Here is a 20,338-nt window from a genome sequence, read left to right on the forward strand (position 1 = left end):
TTGAGGCTACATGCTATTAGGCGGTGGTGCACAAGCCCTCATTTTAAAATCAGTGATCATCACATCCCAAACAGGTGTTACTAGTAGCAAGGGTAAACGTTAGCAAGAACTGGTGAATTTTGAAACAGACATAAAACTCTTCATTCGGGGTGGTCTTAAATGTTGCTTTTGGATACATCCACAATGTACCTTTTCTTTACATAGGATACTAAATCCCAGACCTTGTAACCAAAAGCCTACAACAAGGGACAGTACACAACACAAAAATACATGATTTGTTACTGTGTCATTTATATTGACACACAGGCACTCACAGTCGCATCAGCAGTCAACAAGGTAGTCACAAATGAAGAGCCCAACTAAAATGACCATGTAATCAGGACCACGTGAAAGAAGCTGCATACTAAGAATGGAGCTGCATAATTCGTTGTCTGCTGCCAAACCTACAGATGGACAAAAAAATATATGTTTCTAGCTACATGGATCGAAAGTTCCACCAGACACGGTCTGACAAACCCAATTTCTATTAAAGGCTACGAGCACAGCGCTTCCCATGCCTACACTTAATTTGTCGATTGCACCATTCAGCCCTAAAAAAGGTGTTCTGGGGTGTGGATTCCTACTGCCCAATGCTCAGGAAATATTGCTTGGCGTCAAAGACAACATGCCTGCATATTGATATTTGCCCACTGGAGAAGAAGGCTGAACACCCAGCAGCACAAACCCTCTGGATGCCAGTTTACAATGCCACAGAATGGGAGGGGAAAGTGAACTGCCTACTGCAAAGGAAAGATGAGCAACAGTGTAAGATGTTCAAAATGGTATATAGGACTCATTAATGCAAAGCCTTTATTGTTGTGATAAGCACTCAAGGAAGCACAGTAAGCTGTATGCTTTGCTTGCATTAATGGCACTGGTCCCACTATAGAATTGTGTACATATCTTTCTAAAATCTAACAACGTGTGTTTATTTACAATGCACCCAGAATGTATATGTAAATGCATGCAGAAAAAGGGAAGCAAGTTTGGCGGATTTACGTTGAAAGCAAACAATGTACTTTACAGTTAAAGGTTGTAGACAGTTTTGCTAAACTACTGGGCAATTTCTTAGGTTTAACATAAAATGTACCCAAAAGTACCTTTAAAAAAGGCCGCAGATGACAGTTTTTCTAAACTAAAACTATAATTTTTAAAGCATCCTTGCATAAATGTGTCTGAGGCCCATATTTTTAAAAATGTAATAATGGAAAATTAATGAAAAACAAATAAGGGCCTCTTCTTAAAGAAAGTTTTTAAAGCGCACCGGAGATCTATCATCTTACGCTGGTGCAGATTTACGACTTACGGGAATTCACATGAATTTACATTAAGACAAAAAATCTGCAACAGCTGCAGATTTCTAGGTATATTCGTAGCAAACCTTTATTAATACATTTTGGAAGACTAAATACAAATGCATATTTCCTCTGCAAAAATCTCAGAGCAAATGTAAAATGCTATCATAGACAACCAGTAAAAATAGGCCCAGAAATACAATAACGGGCATACCCAAAACACACACGCATTAACGGCTCAAAACCTTCCTGTTTGTGAACTAACCCCTAAGAAGCCTGCGGTCACAGTCTGTGTTGCCCAACAGCGCTGGGATGACTTCAGGTCGCCATGCACTCTATAAATTCCCCTAACATAACGTAACATCATGAGTAGCAGTAACCCATTCACACATGTCATTATAGATGTGGTCCTCTGTCAAATTCACTCTGAATATTAGGATGTGGGAATTACATTTCGCCTAAAGATCTCGTCTGGGTATCCAGTTGGCTCAGTGCTCTCCCTTTCATTCCCAACTGCGGGAATGAGTCCTCTATTCAAAGTAGTTAGATGCCATATTTGGATTTTCTGATGCACATGGATGATTCAAATCCACCTTGCAGCAGCAGCAGCAGCAGCAAAATATTGGCACAAGCAGCAGGATACTGGCTGCCTGTCACCAAAGCATTAGACCAAAGGAAATTGTTTTCAAAGGTTAGCAAAAGAAGGAAAACTGATTACATGAACACATCTCTAACTTAGGAGAAACTGAGATGACGCAAGCTAAAAAGCATTATTGCCAAAAACACTCAAGCTCTGATATTAAACAGAGCAATTATTTTCTACTAATATGTAGTATCATTGAAGAGCAAGACATTCAGCTCCTCCATATTAATACCAACCGTCTTGCTGCTGCTGGAACAGTCCTGCCAAAAGACATCGCGTAGACTCCATATTCCGCACAACATTTGTAGAGCGAACACTGTATTAAAAAGAAGGGAAAGGCTGAATATGAACCAGTTTGGACATGTTAGAAAGACAACCTAAAAGGCAAAGGGTAAAAGAAACGGCCAATATCCCTCTAGTAACTCACATACCTGTGCTTGTAACTGTGTCATGTGTATGTAATTTAGCGTGTTTAACAGTCATCTTGCATTTTCACACTCAACCATGCCTGCCTCTCTGGTGGCCAGAAGGGAGCGTAATCTACAGGTGAAATTGAAACTTAAAAAAAGAAAAGATATCACACTATTAGCTTACTAAAGAAACAGGGCCGGTTTCTGCCATTCAAGACCATGTTAGTGGGGCTGGTGTACCACAGCAATTTATAAAATGAGCAGCAGATCGCGGTTTATAGCTGTGGATCTGTCCTAGTCTACTGAGAAGCAGCAACATTGGAAATGGAGGCAGCATGCAGCCTCCAAAGATGGATTTCCAATGCAAGTAAATTCAGGTTGCTTCCCAGAGCAAACAATAACAGGATCCAATTTTAGGAAGATAATCCATGAGCTAAAAGGGGAGAAACGGAGCTATGAGCATGTGGTTACCACACAAGAGGCAGTTGGTATTCTCTTAGCTTGGGAGATGGGGGTTCACAAACAGCATGCCAGTGAGTCAAGAGCCTTACGGTACTGCGGGAGGAGTGAAACTGTTTCGACATTAATATTGCAGATCTATTAATTATTCTGGAAATCTCAGGAGATTAATGACAGAGCAATTAATTTCACAATCCTACACTTTTTCTTACATTTGCCAAACGTATGGCATTACAAATTCTGTTTCACTGAGACATTAATGTCATTTTGTTTTATGTCTCACCTAGACAGGGCATGCACTGCCCCTGCAAGACATTGTGTTCACATACAGTGGGCTTACAGCCCACCCATAGCTTACTATTGACTAGCTTCAGTATCTCTCTCATTTGCTTCACTCCCATTTGTCATGGCATCTGTGAGTCATGTCCTCTTCTTGTGCTCGGCCCTCCCCTGGAGCATAGACCAAGTACTTGTGCCCTTCTGCTGCTGCGGTTTATAAAGCTACTTGTGTTTTGGGTTCAAGCACTACATATGAGTGCATGTGTTCTCAGTCAGTCTCCCATAACCCCTCCAACCTGCACCCCTTCCACGTTGCTTCTTTTCCCTCCCACCTTCTGTCAAAAAGTGTAAGCAAATCATCTCATCTATGACAACGTAGGTATGTCGTTGAGGCACAGAATATGCATTTCCTTGTGCTGTAAAGTGTGACTGTGGTTCTGCGTGCCTTCCAAATAAAGAATGTTGCAAAATTATTTCTGGTCTTCAAAATATCATTTACAGAGTAAAGTATTGTTTCTGCTGCTTTCTTCTACAGTGCCTTCGGGAAACATTAGCAAAACCCATGAAAGTGGCTTCTCTTCAGAGATTAAGAACCCCGTAGAACTTCAACTGAGGCTCTGGCATAGGCCTTTCACTACATTTGTCTAGGCCACAGCACTTAACTATGCACCACGCCACTCTATGTGCCACTCTACAAAGCCACTGCGCTCTACGTCACTGTACTCTGCACAACTCTACACCACTGCACTCTACGCCACTCGATTCTACTCTGCACCACTCCACACCACTTCACTTTACTACGCACCACTCTACTCTACATGGTGGCACTCAAGGCAACTGCACTCTACTCTGCACCACTCAAGACTAAGCCGCTCTTCTCTACTCTGAATACCTCTACTATATGCCACAGCACTCTACGGCCCTTCTACTCTGCATTACTCTACTCTAAGCCACTGAAGTCTATGCCACTGTTCTCTACTCTGCACCACTCCAGGGCTGTTTTTTTAGACTATGGACCAAAATGGCCAAAATATACAAAGGTGTTAGCCCTTCAAAGGATAACCAGCATTAGACACATTTCAAACTCCTCACACACACATATTCAAGGCACTACATCACCTAGGCCCCACCTACATAAACAATTACATCTCCTTCCACCAACCACCAAGACAACTCCAGTACATAGGACTCTTACTAACAGACATCTCACACATACACAGGACCAGGATCAGAAGGATGGGAGTTCTCTTACATCACTTCTAAAGCGTGGAGCGACCTTCACATCAGAGCCTCCATCTTTTTTAATTCCATAAGAAGCTGAAGGTTTTTTAATTAACCAACCTAGAATATGCAGCGATAGACACACGCAGAGCGCCAGGATATCCCATACAAATACACTTAACTTCGCTCTGGGACACTCCAAGGTAGCCATGCGCTCTATAAATGTCTTTTCATTCATTAATTCATTAACATGACGATTTCTTTTTTTTATGTCAATACCACAAAATCTTCTGAATGGATGTACACCAGACAAATAAAAGCACTATTGTCATGCCATGTTGGTTGTAAATGCATTCTGTGCTTTTGACTGCAGGCACAAGCAACATTTCTGGTGTCTTTTTGACCCCGTCCCTTACATTTTTCTCCCATGCACAAAACATATAAAAATCTGGCATGCCTCGTCTTAGCTGAGCAAGCTAAGCAAGTGCCAAATTTGGTGAAGAACTGTCTGGGCAGGGGGTAGGGGGGTTAGTAGGGAGGTAAAGTTATAGGCAAATCAAAAAATGCCGTTCAAATGAAAATAGCTTAACAATTTTCGAAAACAATTTGACAGATTTACGATCAGTCATCTGCTACCTCTGGTAAAATGGCTTTTCAAAATTACAATCCTTTTCCTACAGATTGAAATAAATGAAGAAATGCTAGAGGACCATTCACCAAGGAAATGGTGACATAATATAGGTCATAAAACTATGGATTTCAGGTGCATTTGTACAAATTAACGATGATCACCAATGACAGCAAACTGAGTAGCATGTACAGAAGAGGGAAGGTGCATGCAAGGCAGTCTGTTAGCATCAGCTGTAAGAAAGATCACCTAGTTTCCTGGTGGGAGGAAACCCAATACGAGACTAGACCATTTGAGATTGTAGTGCTGTAGTGATTTTCTAAGTGGGTAAAATGGAAGGGCAAAGTCATGCGTTAATTTGCTCCATGACATGGGCCATTGTAAAACTGGCTACTTCTAATGGGCAGGACAACACAACGTTTGTCATCTACATGTGTTTCTGCTTCAATGCTAACAAAACTTTTTCCATTCCTGTGGTCTATTTCAAAATGTCTTCCTTCTCTACCTTATCCACTTTTTGACATTTTGCATACAAGTTCACAATTATTTCGTCTTTCCCCCTCACCTCCTCATGTTGCTTTACTCTACCTAGCTAGGTTATCACAATGTGCTGTTGGTAAATGACATTTTAAATGGTGTATGGTCTATTTTCTGAAGTATAAAGGTCTATTTTGTCTCGGTGCCTATACTGGTCATTAGATGTACTTTATTAATACATAGTTAATGTAACCCTATTCTCCTTTTCGCATAATCCAAAAGCCCTTGGCTACAACCCATCGTGGAAGCATCAAGAAACAGTATGAAAAGCCCTCCTTTCCTTCTGGTAGTTCATGCAGGTCCAGAAAGAAACAAAAAACCACAAGGCATCGTTCCTTCAATAACATTAAAAAATAAAATCTCAGAACAACTACTATGCAACTTACAACACCTCTGAAGGTTTGAAAACTGGAGAAAGAAAGTTCTGTTCCTCAACATAAGTCCGTCTCAACCTTTCACCAAGCCTAAACATCTGCATCATTCCAACAGTCGTGAGCTGACCAGGAAACGTACCACCCTAGAGAAGAAACAAAAATCAAAAAACAACGTGTACACAAAGGGTGCAATTTTATGGAAGAAGTTGCCGATACAAAGGCTTGTGTTGTGCTCACCTTGAGCGTGGTTGACCTGTATCGCTCCTCAAGCTTGGAGGTAGGCTGTGGCCCACCGGTTAAATTTGTGACTATGTATTTGAACTGAGTGTGTTCAGGAGCATCTAATATGGAAGGGGTCCACTCCACCTGCCAAAAAAAACAAAAGAATATACTCAGCAATGGAACCTACCTGACTAAGAAACATGAGCACAGAAAAGCTTCCGCGTCTCTTCAATGTAACAGAGCATCAATGACAGGCATGGATTAAAAATAACAGAGCCACCCAATATTCCCGTCAAGGCTGGGTATTATCAATTACATAACTGCACCAAGAGGGAGGATTATTTCCGTGAAGCAAGAACTTTACAAGCTAAATTGATGATGAGATGATATCCCTATAGGCTTGTTAAGAGGGCTATGAAGCGAGCCTGGTACTATGACCGTTACGCTTTGCTTAACATAAAAGACAAATCTGGTACAGTATCGAAACAACCATTGACTTGTGTGATGACCTTCGGGTCAGAATCTAATCAAATAACAAAAATCATCAAACACAACTGGCACCTGATAAAAAAAGTTGAACCACAGCTAGCTAAGCCTCGCTTCGCTTTCAAAAGAGGGCGAAATTTACCTGACTATTTAGTACGGGCGTACAAAGAACCAGCCCCAACTACAATACAGACACAGTGGGGTTTGCCTCCGATTACAGGGCATTATCCTTGCGGTGGCTGCACTGCATGCGCCACAACTAGTGCTATGAAAGTCTGGAATCTTAATGGTAGTGAGATAAAATTGTACCACCATTCAAATTGTCACAAAAAATGTGGTTTACTGCATACAGTGTCCCTGCATGTTGATATATATCGGCAAAACAACCCAAGAAGTTAAAAAATCGAGTGTTACAACATCAATCTCGCATAAGATGCAACACACTTACTGCACCTCTTGTCGAACATTATCAGCAAATGTCACAAACATCACAAGATATGAGATGGTTTGTATTGGAAGTAGTGAAATGCACCAAGCGCCACCATAATGTAAATCGTCTGCTTACTTTGAAAGAAAACAAGTGGATCTGGAGATGTAAATCAGTGGAACAGGGATTGAACTCTGTTATTGAATGGCAGACATTGACTACACTGTAACTCTTTTACTTACTGATATGTGGACATTAGCATGTGTTATACTGATATGGACTGTGCATTTGATGGTTGTTATTATATCCTTAGACAGCCTTAATATCTGACTAGTTAGTGAAGAGGATTGAATGTGCTGTTCCGCTATTGATCGGGTATGTCTCAGATTGTTACAGTAACTTACTACATACAACTTTAACCCGTTCTAATACGGCGGCCATTTCTACAATATGTAGTAAGAATCGTTAGAATGAGGGATTTGTAGTTGGTCAAGTCTTTCAGTGGCCATTACATGTTCTCAACTTACCAATAAAACATATTACTGTGGAGATTGAACATGACATTAAGAGTCTAATACCCATTTCAAGATGGACGACATGGTGAAAGCTAACGTCACGTGATCTTTGTCGAGTGAGCTTAAGGGGTCCATGTAGCCAGTTCGGCGAATTCGCCTGATGGCTACCGGCAGAATACGAACTGAGAACGTGGAGGACTCCAACTACTTTAGTAAGTGCCTCACTACGCTAGTTTTCCGCATCTGTTTATAAATAAAACTGATTGGTCGTCGGTTTACCAATAGCTAACATATAGACATACTGTTTTTGTCTTTAGGTGATTTATACGCTGTTGTGGAGCATTGTTGTGAGTATGGTTATTGGAACTAGTACATTGATTGATTTGAGGTGTGTTCACTTTTACTACTGTTAAACGTAGGGCAGGGCTAAACTTAAGACCATTCTGTTTTTACAGAACGACATTGATGACTTGTGTCCAGTGCTTCAAAAGTTATGTGGATTATCTGAACTTCCGGCTGGAAGTGTATGGTAATATGAGTTTCTTAAGTTGAGTTGTATGGTGATTGGTTAGCTTACTTTATACACACGTCCCGATGGGGCATTCTGGGATTAGTTTGGGTTCTGATCACTTGGTGTTTTTAAAGTAAGTAGACGATACCTCTTAATGCAGGGAACTTAAGGTTTTCCTTATTCTTGATTGTATTTATTTGTAGATACTGATGTGCAACTTGTCCGTCCTGATGATGGTCTCAAGGATTGTATAGCCCAACGGGGGACCGAAACGTCGACATTTTAACACGGTTTCGCAAATATAAAGATCATTGTCCTGACTTCAAACTAATGTATTGATGTGCAAAATTTAATAAGATATATGGTCTTTGGTTTGGTCCATATGAAGGAGCGAAAAGTGTTGTTATACTACCAAGAATGAAATTCGAATATTGGAGTAGTATATATGTTGCCATTTTCAAGTTTTTAAAGAATTGTGAATAAATAATATGACAAACTGTATTTCCTGCATTTTGGTTTACTGAAGATCACTGTTTGGTGACTGAACTACATTAACCAAAGTATTGAAAAACGAATCCTGTGAAGGCATGGATTAAAGCATGGGACGTAGAAGCCCCCAGCATTCACTACAGTTTCTACTATATCATATATGACTTTGCATCAGAGAAGCATGCTACTAGAGATAGTGTTCCTTCCACCAGAAGTTAACATTCTGGGGCAAAGTGAAGCCACAATCGCGAGACTTCTCAAAAGAATCACTTCTGAGAAATGCTTCATATTTCCATATAAAGTAGAACAACTCAGTAGATCCGGGGCATTTTCAGTATGCATAACAACCCTGCATGAAACACCCAGAATCAAGGTACAACATGTGCTTTCATAGAGTGATGATTTTGGCTCATGGGTGAAACCTCGTACGATTAGAAGCCCCGGAGAAGAAAACAAGTAACTTACCTGTAACTTTAGTTCCCCAGTATTGGTAACTTTCATAGATTACCATGCTTTTGTATCATTCCCCGTCGTCGGAATGGGTGTCTCGGTAACTAAAATAACACAGCAGTAGGTACAAAAGAGAAAGAAAAAAGGCCTAGGCCTCATTCCCTTTTGTAGCATATCACCCTCTTTGAGTAAAAGAGACCAAACTTTGGCATCAGCCAATCAGAAGAGCCTCACCCCTCAGAACCCTCCTGAAGGAACCTCAGAGCCTCAGATTTTCGTAGCCGTTGTGTCACAGTCACCATATCTGCTGAAGGCTGAGCTTTCCCCGGGGAGGTGCGTGGGCACATGGGAATCTATGAAAGTTACCAATACTGGGGAACTAAAGTTACAGGTAAGTAACTTGTTTTCTTACCCCAGTATTGGAACTTCCATAGATTCCCATGCTTTTGTATCAGAGTAGCAAGCAGTTAGCAATAAGAAAACACATTTTGTGTCATACTATACATTGCAATAGCCAACATGACAAAGATACAAAATGTGCCAAATTACGGAAGGTGGGATAGAAAGGAAAGCTCACCAATTAGTGGAAGAGGTTCCTCTGGACTGCCTGGCCCACTGCCGTATTTTCTTGTTGCAAGGAGTCCAAGCAGTAATGCTTAGTAAAGGTGTGGACACTGCTCTAGGTAGCAGCTCTGCAAATGTCCTTAATATGTACCCCCGCGAAGAGGGCTGTTGAAGACGCCACTGATCTTGTGGAATGTGCTCGAACCCTGCCAGTCAGTAGTTTACCTGCTGCAGAATGGCAATGTAGGATGGCACAGGTAATCCATCTTGCAATCCCCTGCTTCGACAGAGGGAGACCCTTGCTCGGACCACCAAAAGCAACAAACAATTGGGAGGATTTTCCCTTGGTGCGATCCAAATAGAATTTCAAACATCGCTGCACATCCAGAGAATGTAGCGATCTCTTCGCTGGTGTAGCAGGGTGAGGAAAGAAAGCCTTAAGAATAACCGGCTCGTTCAAGTGGAAGTCCGAGGGTACTTTGGGTTAGTTTTCAAGATGACTGTGTTGCTTTTGAACTGTAGAAAAGGCTCCTGGATTGTGAGAGCCTACAACTCCCCAATACGCCTTGCCGATGTGAGGGCAAGAAGGATAGCCAACTTCCAGTACAGGAACTTCATGTCTGATCAATGAATTAGTTCAAACGGGCATTTCATGAGTTGAGTGAGGACGAGATTTAGGTGCCAAGTAGGAGGCGGAGGCCTCACTGGTGGTTAGACTCTAAACAAGCCTTTTAAAAATTGTTTAACAATTCTGGAAGACCACAACGAAGGTCCAGACTCAGACCGTCTGCACCTTGAAATTGCTGCCAAGTGTACTTTTATAGATGAATGGGCCAGCCCAGACTTAGCCAAGGATAAGAGATAAGGCAGAGGCTGATGAGGTTTTGAAGAAAAGGGGTCAGTTTTCTTCCTCGTGCACCAAATACAAAATCTCTTCCATTTAAGGCGATGTGTTCTGTTCGTGGAAGGAGCCCTCGGTTGGGAGAGGGCTTCTTTAATTTCGTTCGAGATGGGGAGATTCATAAATTCTCGCTGCTCAGGAGCCATGCTGTCAGGTGTAATGACTGTGGATCCGGATGCCAAATTTGTCCTTCGGACATTGAAAGAAGGTCTGGAATAGTCCTCAAGGGAAGAGGAGGAACTAGCGACAACAGATGGAGTTTTGTGTACCAGAACTGTCTCGGCCAAGCAGGAGCTATCAGGATCATCCTGCATGGTTCCACCTTGATCTTCCTGATACGCCTCGGGATCAGTGGCATGGAGGGGGAAGGCGTAAACAATGTCCTTGACCAGGCTATCGAAAGTGCATTCCCCAATGATCCTCGGTGGTGAATCCTGCTTGCTTAAGACCGGCATTTCTTGTTGGTCGGCGTGGCAAAAAGATCTATCGCCGGTTTGCCCCACTGGCGGAATACTTCTTCTAGAACTTGTTGGTTTAGTTCCCACTCATGACTGACTGAAGATAGCCTGCTCAGTCTGTCGGCATTCTCGTTTAGAACTCCTGGCAAGTGTTCTGCCTGCAGTGACATCCCGTGAAGGATAGCCCATTCTCAGATCTCCTGAGCTTCCTGCGACAACAGGAGAGACCTGGTTCCTCCTCCTTTGTTCAAGTAATGCATGGCCGTGGTGTAGTCCGTCCTGATGAGAACTCGTGAACCTCTTAGGCGAGGGAGAAAGGCTTGTAGAGCTAGTTTTATCGCTCTGAGCTCCAGTAGATTGATATGGAGCCGACAATCGTGAGGAGACCAATGGCCACTGACATGCAGGTCTTGCATCACCGCTCCCCAACTATCCAATGACGCATCCGTTGTCACTACTTGAGGAGACGGATCACCTATGAAGGATAGACCTTGGGACAAGTTTCTCTGGTCCGTCCACCACAGGACCGCTCTTTTCATTGTCGGAGTGACGGTCACCCTGTCGTCGAATGATCCGTGAACCTGTTTCCATTGAATGTCCAGTTGTTCCTGAAGAGGACGCATTCGCAGTCTGCAGTGAGGAATCAGGGGTATGCATGACGAAATTACGCCCATCAGAGATTTGTAGCCGCATACTGAAAGATACCTCGTAAGTCCAGAGCGTTGGTTTGCAGCTTTTCCCGCCTTTCTATGGTTGGAAAAGCTTTTGAGAGTTTTGAGTCCAGGATGGCTCCCAGGAAACAAGCCTTCCTGGATGGGACCAGAGGTGATTTGTCCTGGTTTAACGTGAGTCCCAGATTCTGAAACAGGTTTGTACAAGCCTGAACAGCGTCCCGCACTGCTTCCCTGGACGGAGCCTTCAGCAACCAGTCGTCCAGGTAAGGGAAGACTTGAAACTGATTTCTTCGCAGGAATGCCTCTACTGGCGCCAGCACCTTTGTGAAAATCCTTGGGGCAGAGCGATGTCCGAAGGGTAAGACCCTGAATTGAAAGTGGCTCTTGGCTACTGTAAGGCGTAGAAACCTTCTGTGTGCTGGGTGAATCGGTACATGAAAGTATGCATCCTCGAGATCGAGCGTGGCCATGAAATCCCCCGGATTGATCAGCCTCAGGATGTCTTGAAGAGAAACCATTCGGAAAGACAGGGAGATGAGATAGGTGTTGAGCTCCCTGAGATAAAAAATGGGGCACCATTTCTCTAACGTCTTCCTTACCAGGAAGAACCTGGAGTAGAATCCCTGTCCTTTTTGGTCAGAGGGAACCGGCTCTATGGCCCCCTTGAGGAGCATCTGATGACTTCGAGCCGCAGAAGACGTAGGTGTTTTGATGGAATGGTGGCAGGGGGCTTGGGTGGTGGGATTTGAGTGAATTCTAAAGTATGGCCCTTTCGAATGATGTTGAGCACCCAACGGTCCGATGTTATCCAGGACCAATTCTGAAGGTATTTGGATACCCTGCCTCAAACTGATGACTTCTTGGAGGAGGGTCCAGTAGGAAGAGCCAGGAGGCCGCTATTGGCACTTGGACGCATCACGTCCATGGCGAGCCTGCTTTCCTCTGTTGTTAGGCCTGGAATAATTGAACGTTTGGCCCTGCCTTTGTTGGTAAGGCTGGCGGTACTTGTGAGAACTTGATCCGTAGGACGAGTATCTTTGCTGTTGGTAAGATCCTCTGTAGTTTGTACTCTTGCCCCTGGACCCTTTAAAATGAGTTTTGCGGTACTGGAGCGTACCCAAGGATCTTGCAGTCTCAGTGTCCTTTTTGATGTCTTGGAGAGTGTCGTCTATCAATTTCCCGAACAGTGCCTCTCCATCAAATGGAAGATCCAGGATCTTATTCGAAACCAGGTCGCTTTCAGCCACCCCTGGCGACGAAGGACCGCCGCTCCTGCCAAAAAATGAAACGCCATCGTGGCAATGTAAATGGCGCAGTCAATGACCTCCATTGATGTCGCCTCCCCCTCTTGCAAGACCTTTCTTGCTTCTGCTTTTGATTCTGGCAGAAGCTGGTCCAGGAACGGTGCGACATCACACCAAAGTTGGCGGTCGTATCTGCCCAATATAGCTAGGGCATTAGCTGCCCGCACCAGAAGACTCGCCATCTACGAGAATCTTTTCCTGGCATTGTCCAATCTCCTTCCCTCCTTGTCCGGAGGAGTTGTTAAAGGAGCAGAGGGGTTGCGGGAATTTCTCTACGCCGCTTGGGAAATCACTGAGTCAGGTATTGGGTGGCCTGTCAAGGCAGCTGGACCATCATCAGGCGCTTTGTACTTTTTATCTAGACACGGTATCACAGGGACCACCGTCGCTGGATTTTTCATAGCCTTAAGGCCTTCGTCCCAGAGATGCTGTACTATTGGTATGGACCTGGTCGTCTTCCTGTAAGGTTCCTTGAAATCGTACAAGAAACACTCGGAGGCCACCACAGGCATTGTTAGCTTGAACCTGCCAGTCGCTCTTTCCATCAGCTGATGAAAACCTCCTATATCTGCGGGCGGAGAATCCACCGGATCCGGACACGGAGATGGAGGGTCCGTAATGACATATTCATCCCACTCAGAGGCCTGATCAGCTCCATTCTCCGAATCATGATATTCATCCGAGGAAAAATCATGAGTTTCTGCTGGTCTGGAAGGCTCCCGTGGAGTTGATGCCTGTGGCTGAAGAGACACCTGAACTGGTAATCCAGGAACAGCCGCTGAGGCTGGCGCCGGGACAGGCAAGTCATGCGCAACTGGAGCCGGAGCAGGCCGGAGCAGGCCCTGCAGACTTGTAATCTTGCAGCATTTTGAGCAGGTCCTGCAGGAAAGAAGAAGATGGTACCGTAACCATCTCTTGACCAGAATATTGTTGAGGTTAGGCAGCTTGATGTTGATAACCTTCCTCCTGGTCATATCCTCCTTCCGAGTCAGTCTCCTGGCATTTGACCAGAAGTTGAGAGGGGCTGTCAGCATAGCCATACGAGTCCTGATCATCCCCTTCGGACTCATCCTCATCAAACAGCAGAGCTGGAGGCAAGGGGGTTACCCTCCTGGGAGATGTCATGTCCGGCGTAATTCTGGTAATGGAAATAGTAATTCTCTTTTCCGAAGCCAAAATCGTCGACGGTCCCGTCAACGATGGAATTGAGAATGCAGCAGTCATCGGCTTAGTCAACGGAATATGCTTTGTCGACACAAGAACACTCGACGACGGGATGGGCGTCGTCGATGCCGTCGACGAGGAGACTGTCGACATCCCAGCTGTCAATGTTGCGGTCGTCGAGGCCCTCGTCGACGACACTGTTGTCGTCGCCACCGTCGACGAACTCCTCGTAGTCTACACAGTCGTCGACATCGTCGACGATGCCATCGTTGGAGAGTCCCTCGTCGACGCTGATCTAGCTGCCGTCGACGAATCCATCCTTGTCGACGATCCTGCCGTCGTCGATTGTCCCGTCGATGAAACCAGATTCAGTTTCAGCTTCGATTTCTTCGTCGAAAACTTGGAACTTCTGTCAGAAGATTGGGAAGAGGGTTTCTTGAAGGCTGGATCAGTCTTCAGACCCTTAGAAGGCGTAGATGGTCCTACCCTCTCCTTTTCACCATGGTGAGGAGATTCGCCTGGACCCTGGCTCTCAGACTCTCTGGGGGTCTTTTTTGAGGCCTTAGAAGGAGAAGGGGAACCCCTACCCCTTTTCACTGACTTTCTTGTTGAAGACGCAGAAGCAGAGTCCTCACTGTCACTGGAGACAGTATCCTTACTGGAGTTCAACTTCTGGAGCAAAGTCAGAAGCCTACCCTCACGGTCCCGGAGGGTCTTGGTTGAAAAGGTGCAGCAAATCTTACAGTCCGCAGCTTTGTGATCAGGATAGAGGCAGTAGATGAAATCCTTATGCTTATCCTCAATGAAAAGTCTTTTCTTGCCACAGGTGGAACATGGCTTGAAAAGGGCCTTCTTCTTTTCCTTGTCAGACATCCTGGAAGGATCAACAGACCATCTGAAGAAAAATCTGGAGAAAAATCTTGAAGAGACAAACTCCTGAAGAGTAGAATGAGCAGAGCTCAAAGGAGACTCCCTAAGCACAACGTGTGGTAGAAAATCTGAGCCTCTGAGGTTCCTTCAGGAGGGTCCTAAGGGGTGAGGCTCTTCAGATTGGCTGATGCCAAAGTTTGGTCTCTTTTACACAAAGACAGTGATATGCTACAAAAAGGGAATGAGGCCTAGGCCTTTTCTCTTTCTCTTTTGTACCTACTGCTGTGTTATTTTAGTTACCAAGACTCCATTTCCGACGACGGGGAATGATACAAAAGCATGGGAATCTATGAAAGTTCCAATACTGGGGTAACCTATTGCTGTGGCATGTGTATTGTCTACAAGGCAATAAACAACATGGGACCTAAATTCCTCAGAAGCTCTCTTAAGCCTTTGGCTACCCCCAGAACGCTTCGTTCTAACACGGCTCATCTGCTTCAGATACCCAGAACAAGGAAAGTTAACTGGGGAGACAGATGTTTTACCATAGCAGCTGCAAAACTATGGAACTCCCTTCCTTTTAACATAAAATCCAGTCCATCCCTGATCATTTTCAGAAAGCAGCTAAAGACATGGCTGTTCTCTCAACGTTACGACTAATCGAATCTTTTTAATCTTTGTCTTAGAGATCTAACTACTGGTATCAGCTCTTAGCCCTTAGCGCCGAGACACCCTAGGGTAATTGCAGCGCTTTAAAAATTGCATACATAAATAAATAAATAAATAAATAAATAGGTCTTCCTGTTTTGGAACCTTTATCATTTCGGGCCTCTAGTCTTTTTATGCAATATTGGTGAAGAGGAAAATGGACAACAGATGAAACTGTGAGTAGCCTATCACTTTGGGAGAGTCACAATATCCGAAGAAGCGAGCGGACATAAGGGTCAGAAAAGGATCAAGTGATGCGGCTATGGTCTGCATGAAAAGGAGTTCATTTTATGCCAGCGGTGGAATTATAATGAACCAGTGATTAGAAGCCTGCGTTGCTACACGAGCGGTTTGGCTGGAGCTTGCTGAGGACAGCAGTGTAGCTAAGGCAAATAGGATTCTCTTTATCCTGGCTCCTTTTTAATCTGTATCCTAAACCTCTACGTACACACTTCTGGGGGATTAACACATATATGCATGCAGACCTCACTCAAATAGTGGTCAGCCTTAGACTAACCTAGGACTTTAGAGACCATGAAGTGCTGGATGGGAAATATTTCTCGAAGACTGTAGCTATCAAAAACTGAACATTTGGTAACGGCAAATAAAAATCAATGCCTGGGATGCAAAGGACCCATCCCCCAGTTCAATTGCCCCGCAATAGGGGGTCCAGTTTAACACTAACATAGTTTTTATCACACTTAAGTCATGCCTCTTCCACATTTGTACTTGAATTTCTTTTTCATTTCTTACTTTTCCTTAGAGGAGCAGTATTGCCAACACTGTCATCCTCTCTTTAATTGGCTTCTGTAATTCAATATAAATAAACAAAAAGACACTCAGAAGTTGCAGCAAATTCAAGTTTCATAGGGTCTCAACTTTTCTGAACCAACTACACTGGTTATCAGTACATAAACAAATTATGTTTCAAGCCACCTGTACAGTTTATATGACTCTATACAGCACAGGGTCTACTTTCCAGGTCAATAAATGTACTGGCCAGGAAAGCAGACCCAGCGACTAAGGCAGCCCCCAGAGGTCACAAACAGTGGCTCTGTTCGCTATTCTGATATTTAAAGTGAAGAGAGCAACGGCCAAATCTGTCTCGGACTGGTCACGTTTGCAGTTGGCTTGGTTCGGTCGACTTGCGGCGATAAAAATGACAATCCTCCCACGCATCCTCTACCGCTTTCAGATGTTGCCCCTGCGCCCCCCACCAGGGATATTGAAGAAATTGCAAAGGCTGCTTACCACATTTTTGTGGAATCCCAAGCGCCCACGGGTGGCATTCGCGCGGGCTACGACTCCTCGAGCCGAGGGAGGCCTGGGCTTACCCTGCATAGAGGCTTACTATCAAGCATCCTGTCTGCGTTACATCCTTGAGTGGAACAGACCGCTTTCCAGCAAACATTGGCTATTTATGGACCAGATGGTAGCTGGCTGCAATATTTGGCGCGAACTATGGCTCCCACGTAAACACAGGGCGTGGGGTCTATATTCATCGCCGGTCACCTCCCCGACGCTGGACGCCTGGGATCGGCTAGCGCGCAGGCGAGGCTGGACTACCTTCCCGACCCCCTTGACGCCTATTGTAGATAACCCGGAGTTCCCCCCGGGATGCAGCCTCGCCGGTCTTCCAACGCTGGAGAGAACAGGGCTGTAAGAGGGTGGGCCACCTCTTCAATCTGGAGGGGCTGATTCCGTTCTCCTCTCTCCATCGAGAATACTTTGATTTGCTCGAGTCGGATGCCTTCCCTTACTCACAAATCCCTCATTGGGTCACGCTACCCTCCAACGTGGCTACATGTCCCACCCCATGACGAAGCTTCGAGCGCTGGGTGGTCTGTAAGAGGGACAACCGCAGACTCATTTCTGAACTTTACGCGCTGATACTTGCGCGCCTGCATACACAGCGCACTAAGGCGCAGGTTCGGTGGGAGACTGAGTTGGGCCGCCCGCTGACTCACAAAGAATGGGACAAGGTGCATTATCGCGCTCACCACACTGCTACTAATGTGGCGGGGGCCGAATCTGCCTATAAAATGGTATCTTACTGGTATCATACCCCGGCCAGGATCCACGCATGGGATCCCAAATGCTCGAGTCTCTGTTGGCGAGGCTGCGGTGCAACGGGCACCCTCACGCATTTGCTCTGGCACTGCCCCAAACTGGTGCGGTATTGGCAGACGGTCCTAGATGATGTGGACAACGCATTTGGCATAACATTCCCCAGGGCCCCGGAGCATGTGCTGCTAGGCTTACCACACCCTAAAGCGTTCCCCTTGCGCTCCTTGAGGGGTAAGCAGATCGCCCTAGCTCTATTGGCTGCGCGTCTAGTCATCCTTGCACAGTGGCGTTCCCCTGACGCCCCTGACCCGAGAGATTGGATTAGACGGCTGTGGCTACTATTGGGTATGGAGAGGCTTTCACTCTGTGTGGATGGTAAGGGAGAGACCTATGCAGAACTGTGGGAACCATTCATACACTTGCTCTCGCGAGACCTGCGAGAGGTAACATGCCCCAAGTTTCTGCAAATCCTGCAGCTCATTCCACTGGACCAGATGAGGGCGAGCACCTAGGAAGAAGGGGGGGGGGGGTTTGCGGGCTGGGAAGCGGAAGTGGGCAGAGGCAGAGACGCAGTTAAGGCTGGTGCGAAGTGGGGAGGCGGGGGGGGTTTGGAGGGGGTGGGTAGGCTTTTGTTTTTATGTCAGTGCTTGTTTTCTTTTCTATAAAATGCAGTTTCACACGAGATTTGGCCGCCCCATCTGGCCGCTAGTTTATCCTCGCCGGGTCGCCCTCAGGGATGTAGACCCTTTGGCTGTGTTAATACGTTGTCTGATTATGCTCTGCCGGCCGGTGGATGTAGGCAGCCCAGCTGTGTCAAATGATGTTTGCTGATCAATAAAAATGTTTGATTCTAAAGTGAAGAGAGCTGGAGACAGAGCATTCAGGGTAAGTGCAAGAGAACTATCGAACAGAATTCAGGTTTAGAAAAAAGTGAAAATGTGACTCTTTACAAGATGAAGCCAGAATTTTAGAAAGTAGTGGAGTTATCTCCTGTTGGTGTTAACTTGTTTCACATTGTCAAGGACTTTTTACATTCCTTCCCATGAGAAGATCCTGGCACCTGTTCATAAGCGGTTATCTTCAAGTTCTTGTTTTATCACGTGTCCTCGCACCTATTCATTTGCATTGATAGAAAAACTATAATATGCATTGGCAATACCTTTAGTTCTTGGCTTTAATCTGCTGCCCTCAGAGAGGCACACCACTTACCCATAAACGCTGCTTACCCTACACTCGCACTGAAAGACGGGTTACCTTACATTCAGGCCCACTCACATTACACACTGAAGTATACACTGAAATCCTGCACTCAGGCACATGACTCACCATTCACACACCCAGGTATAATGCTCATTTTGTATTCACATAGGCACACTATTAACCACACACTCACACATGTATACCCTTCATCCTGCACTCACAATGCACACCATCCAACCCTGCACTCACGTTGCTTACCCTAAACTCATACAGATACATTGTTCAGTGTAACCTCACAAAGGTACACTTATCCTGCACTGAAAAGATGCCACACTCAACCTGCACTCCCAATACACACTCACCCTGCACACACAGAGGCACACTGATCACACGGTACTTATACACACACACTCCGCTCTGCATTCAAGCTACCCACTACTCACCCTACAAGCAGGCACATTGCTCACCCCAAGTCACAAAGGCATACCCATCATCCTACACTCAAACAGACACTACTCTCAACCTACACTACTACAGGCACATCTTTCTATCTGCACTGACAGAAGCGCAAAAGCCACATTGGACTCACACATGGACACCACTCACCAGCACCCAGGCAGAGTCACTGGGGTGAGCTGGGCCCCAAACAGGTCCTGCAAATCCCTAGTGGGGGAAGTGGGAGGAGTGATGTAAACACAGTGCTAGCTTACTCGTGTGCCCCTTTTTAGACTTCAAGGGATACCGAAGGAATTGAATTCAAGAGACAAAATTAACTCCTTTAGCAGTAAATGCAAATATAGGGTGTTTCTGATATCACATGCAGCTAGGAAGGAAAGGGTCAGTGACGAAAACAAGCACTTTGAAGCAAACCAACCAATCTATGGGACAGATAACATTACAACAACAAAAGAGAGAGAGGGTCGAAAGGGTCTGCCCAGGGAGGGAAACTGCCAGGTGAGACAGAAATGATGGGTGAACCTGGGTTGGGAGATCTTTAAATGTGAGAGGCTGATGTACAAAGAAAAAGAGACTGCTAAGAAAGGGGTGGTTATCAGGGAGATAGCGGTAACAGAGCGAGAACAGGAGCTGGGTCACATACAACTATGAGGCACTGCTGTGCAAAGAAGATACTACTCAGACATTACGCCATCATGAGTGACACCAGCTGATAGAAAGGGAACAGAATTGAGACACGGTTAAGAGTCTGAGGGAAAAGGGAGTCTTCCCAAGTACAGCAATGTACCCATCACCACCTGCCCACAACTGACTGCAGTGCAAGGCACAGTGCCGAGTACACGAGTAGTTCAGTGTAATTGAGCAGGTGCCAAATTATTTATGATTTTATTTGTGTGGGTGTTTTGTAAAATCCAAGTGTGATCTTATGATTCCCTGAGAGTGTCACCTATAAGTGGTCAGATCGAGTTTCCATATTCTGCTGGAATC

The 20,338-nt window shown here is 45.1% G+C and overlaps 1 protein-coding gene across 4 annotated transcripts in view; it reads right to left on the reverse strand.

Annotated features, from left to right (window-relative positions):
• Positions 1 to 20,338, reverse strand: part of ACP6 (acid phosphatase 6, lysophosphatidic) — a 126,507-nt gene that overhangs the window by 88,613 nt on the left and 17,556 nt on the right. For all 4 annotated transcript variants that reach the window (XM_078656773.1, XM_078656776.1, XM_078656775.1 and 1 more), the window contains exons 3-5: positions 6,123 to 6,251; positions 5,898 to 6,028; positions 2,214 to 2,293 (exon numbers count right to left, since the gene is read on the reverse strand). In XM_078656773.1, coding sequence (XP_078512899.1) covers positions 2,214 to 2,293; positions 5,898 to 6,028; positions 6,123 to 6,251 — 340 coding nt within the window. The remainder of the gene's footprint in view (positions 1 to 2,213; positions 2,294 to 5,897; positions 6,029 to 6,122; positions 6,252 to 20,338) is intronic.

This window comes from Lissotriton helveticus, chromosome 8 (genome assembly GCF_964261635.1).
Source record: "Lissotriton helveticus chromosome 8, aLisHel1.1, whole genome shotgun sequence".
Classification (NCBI taxonomy): Eukaryota; Metazoa; Chordata; class Amphibia; order Caudata; family Salamandridae; genus Lissotriton; species Lissotriton helveticus.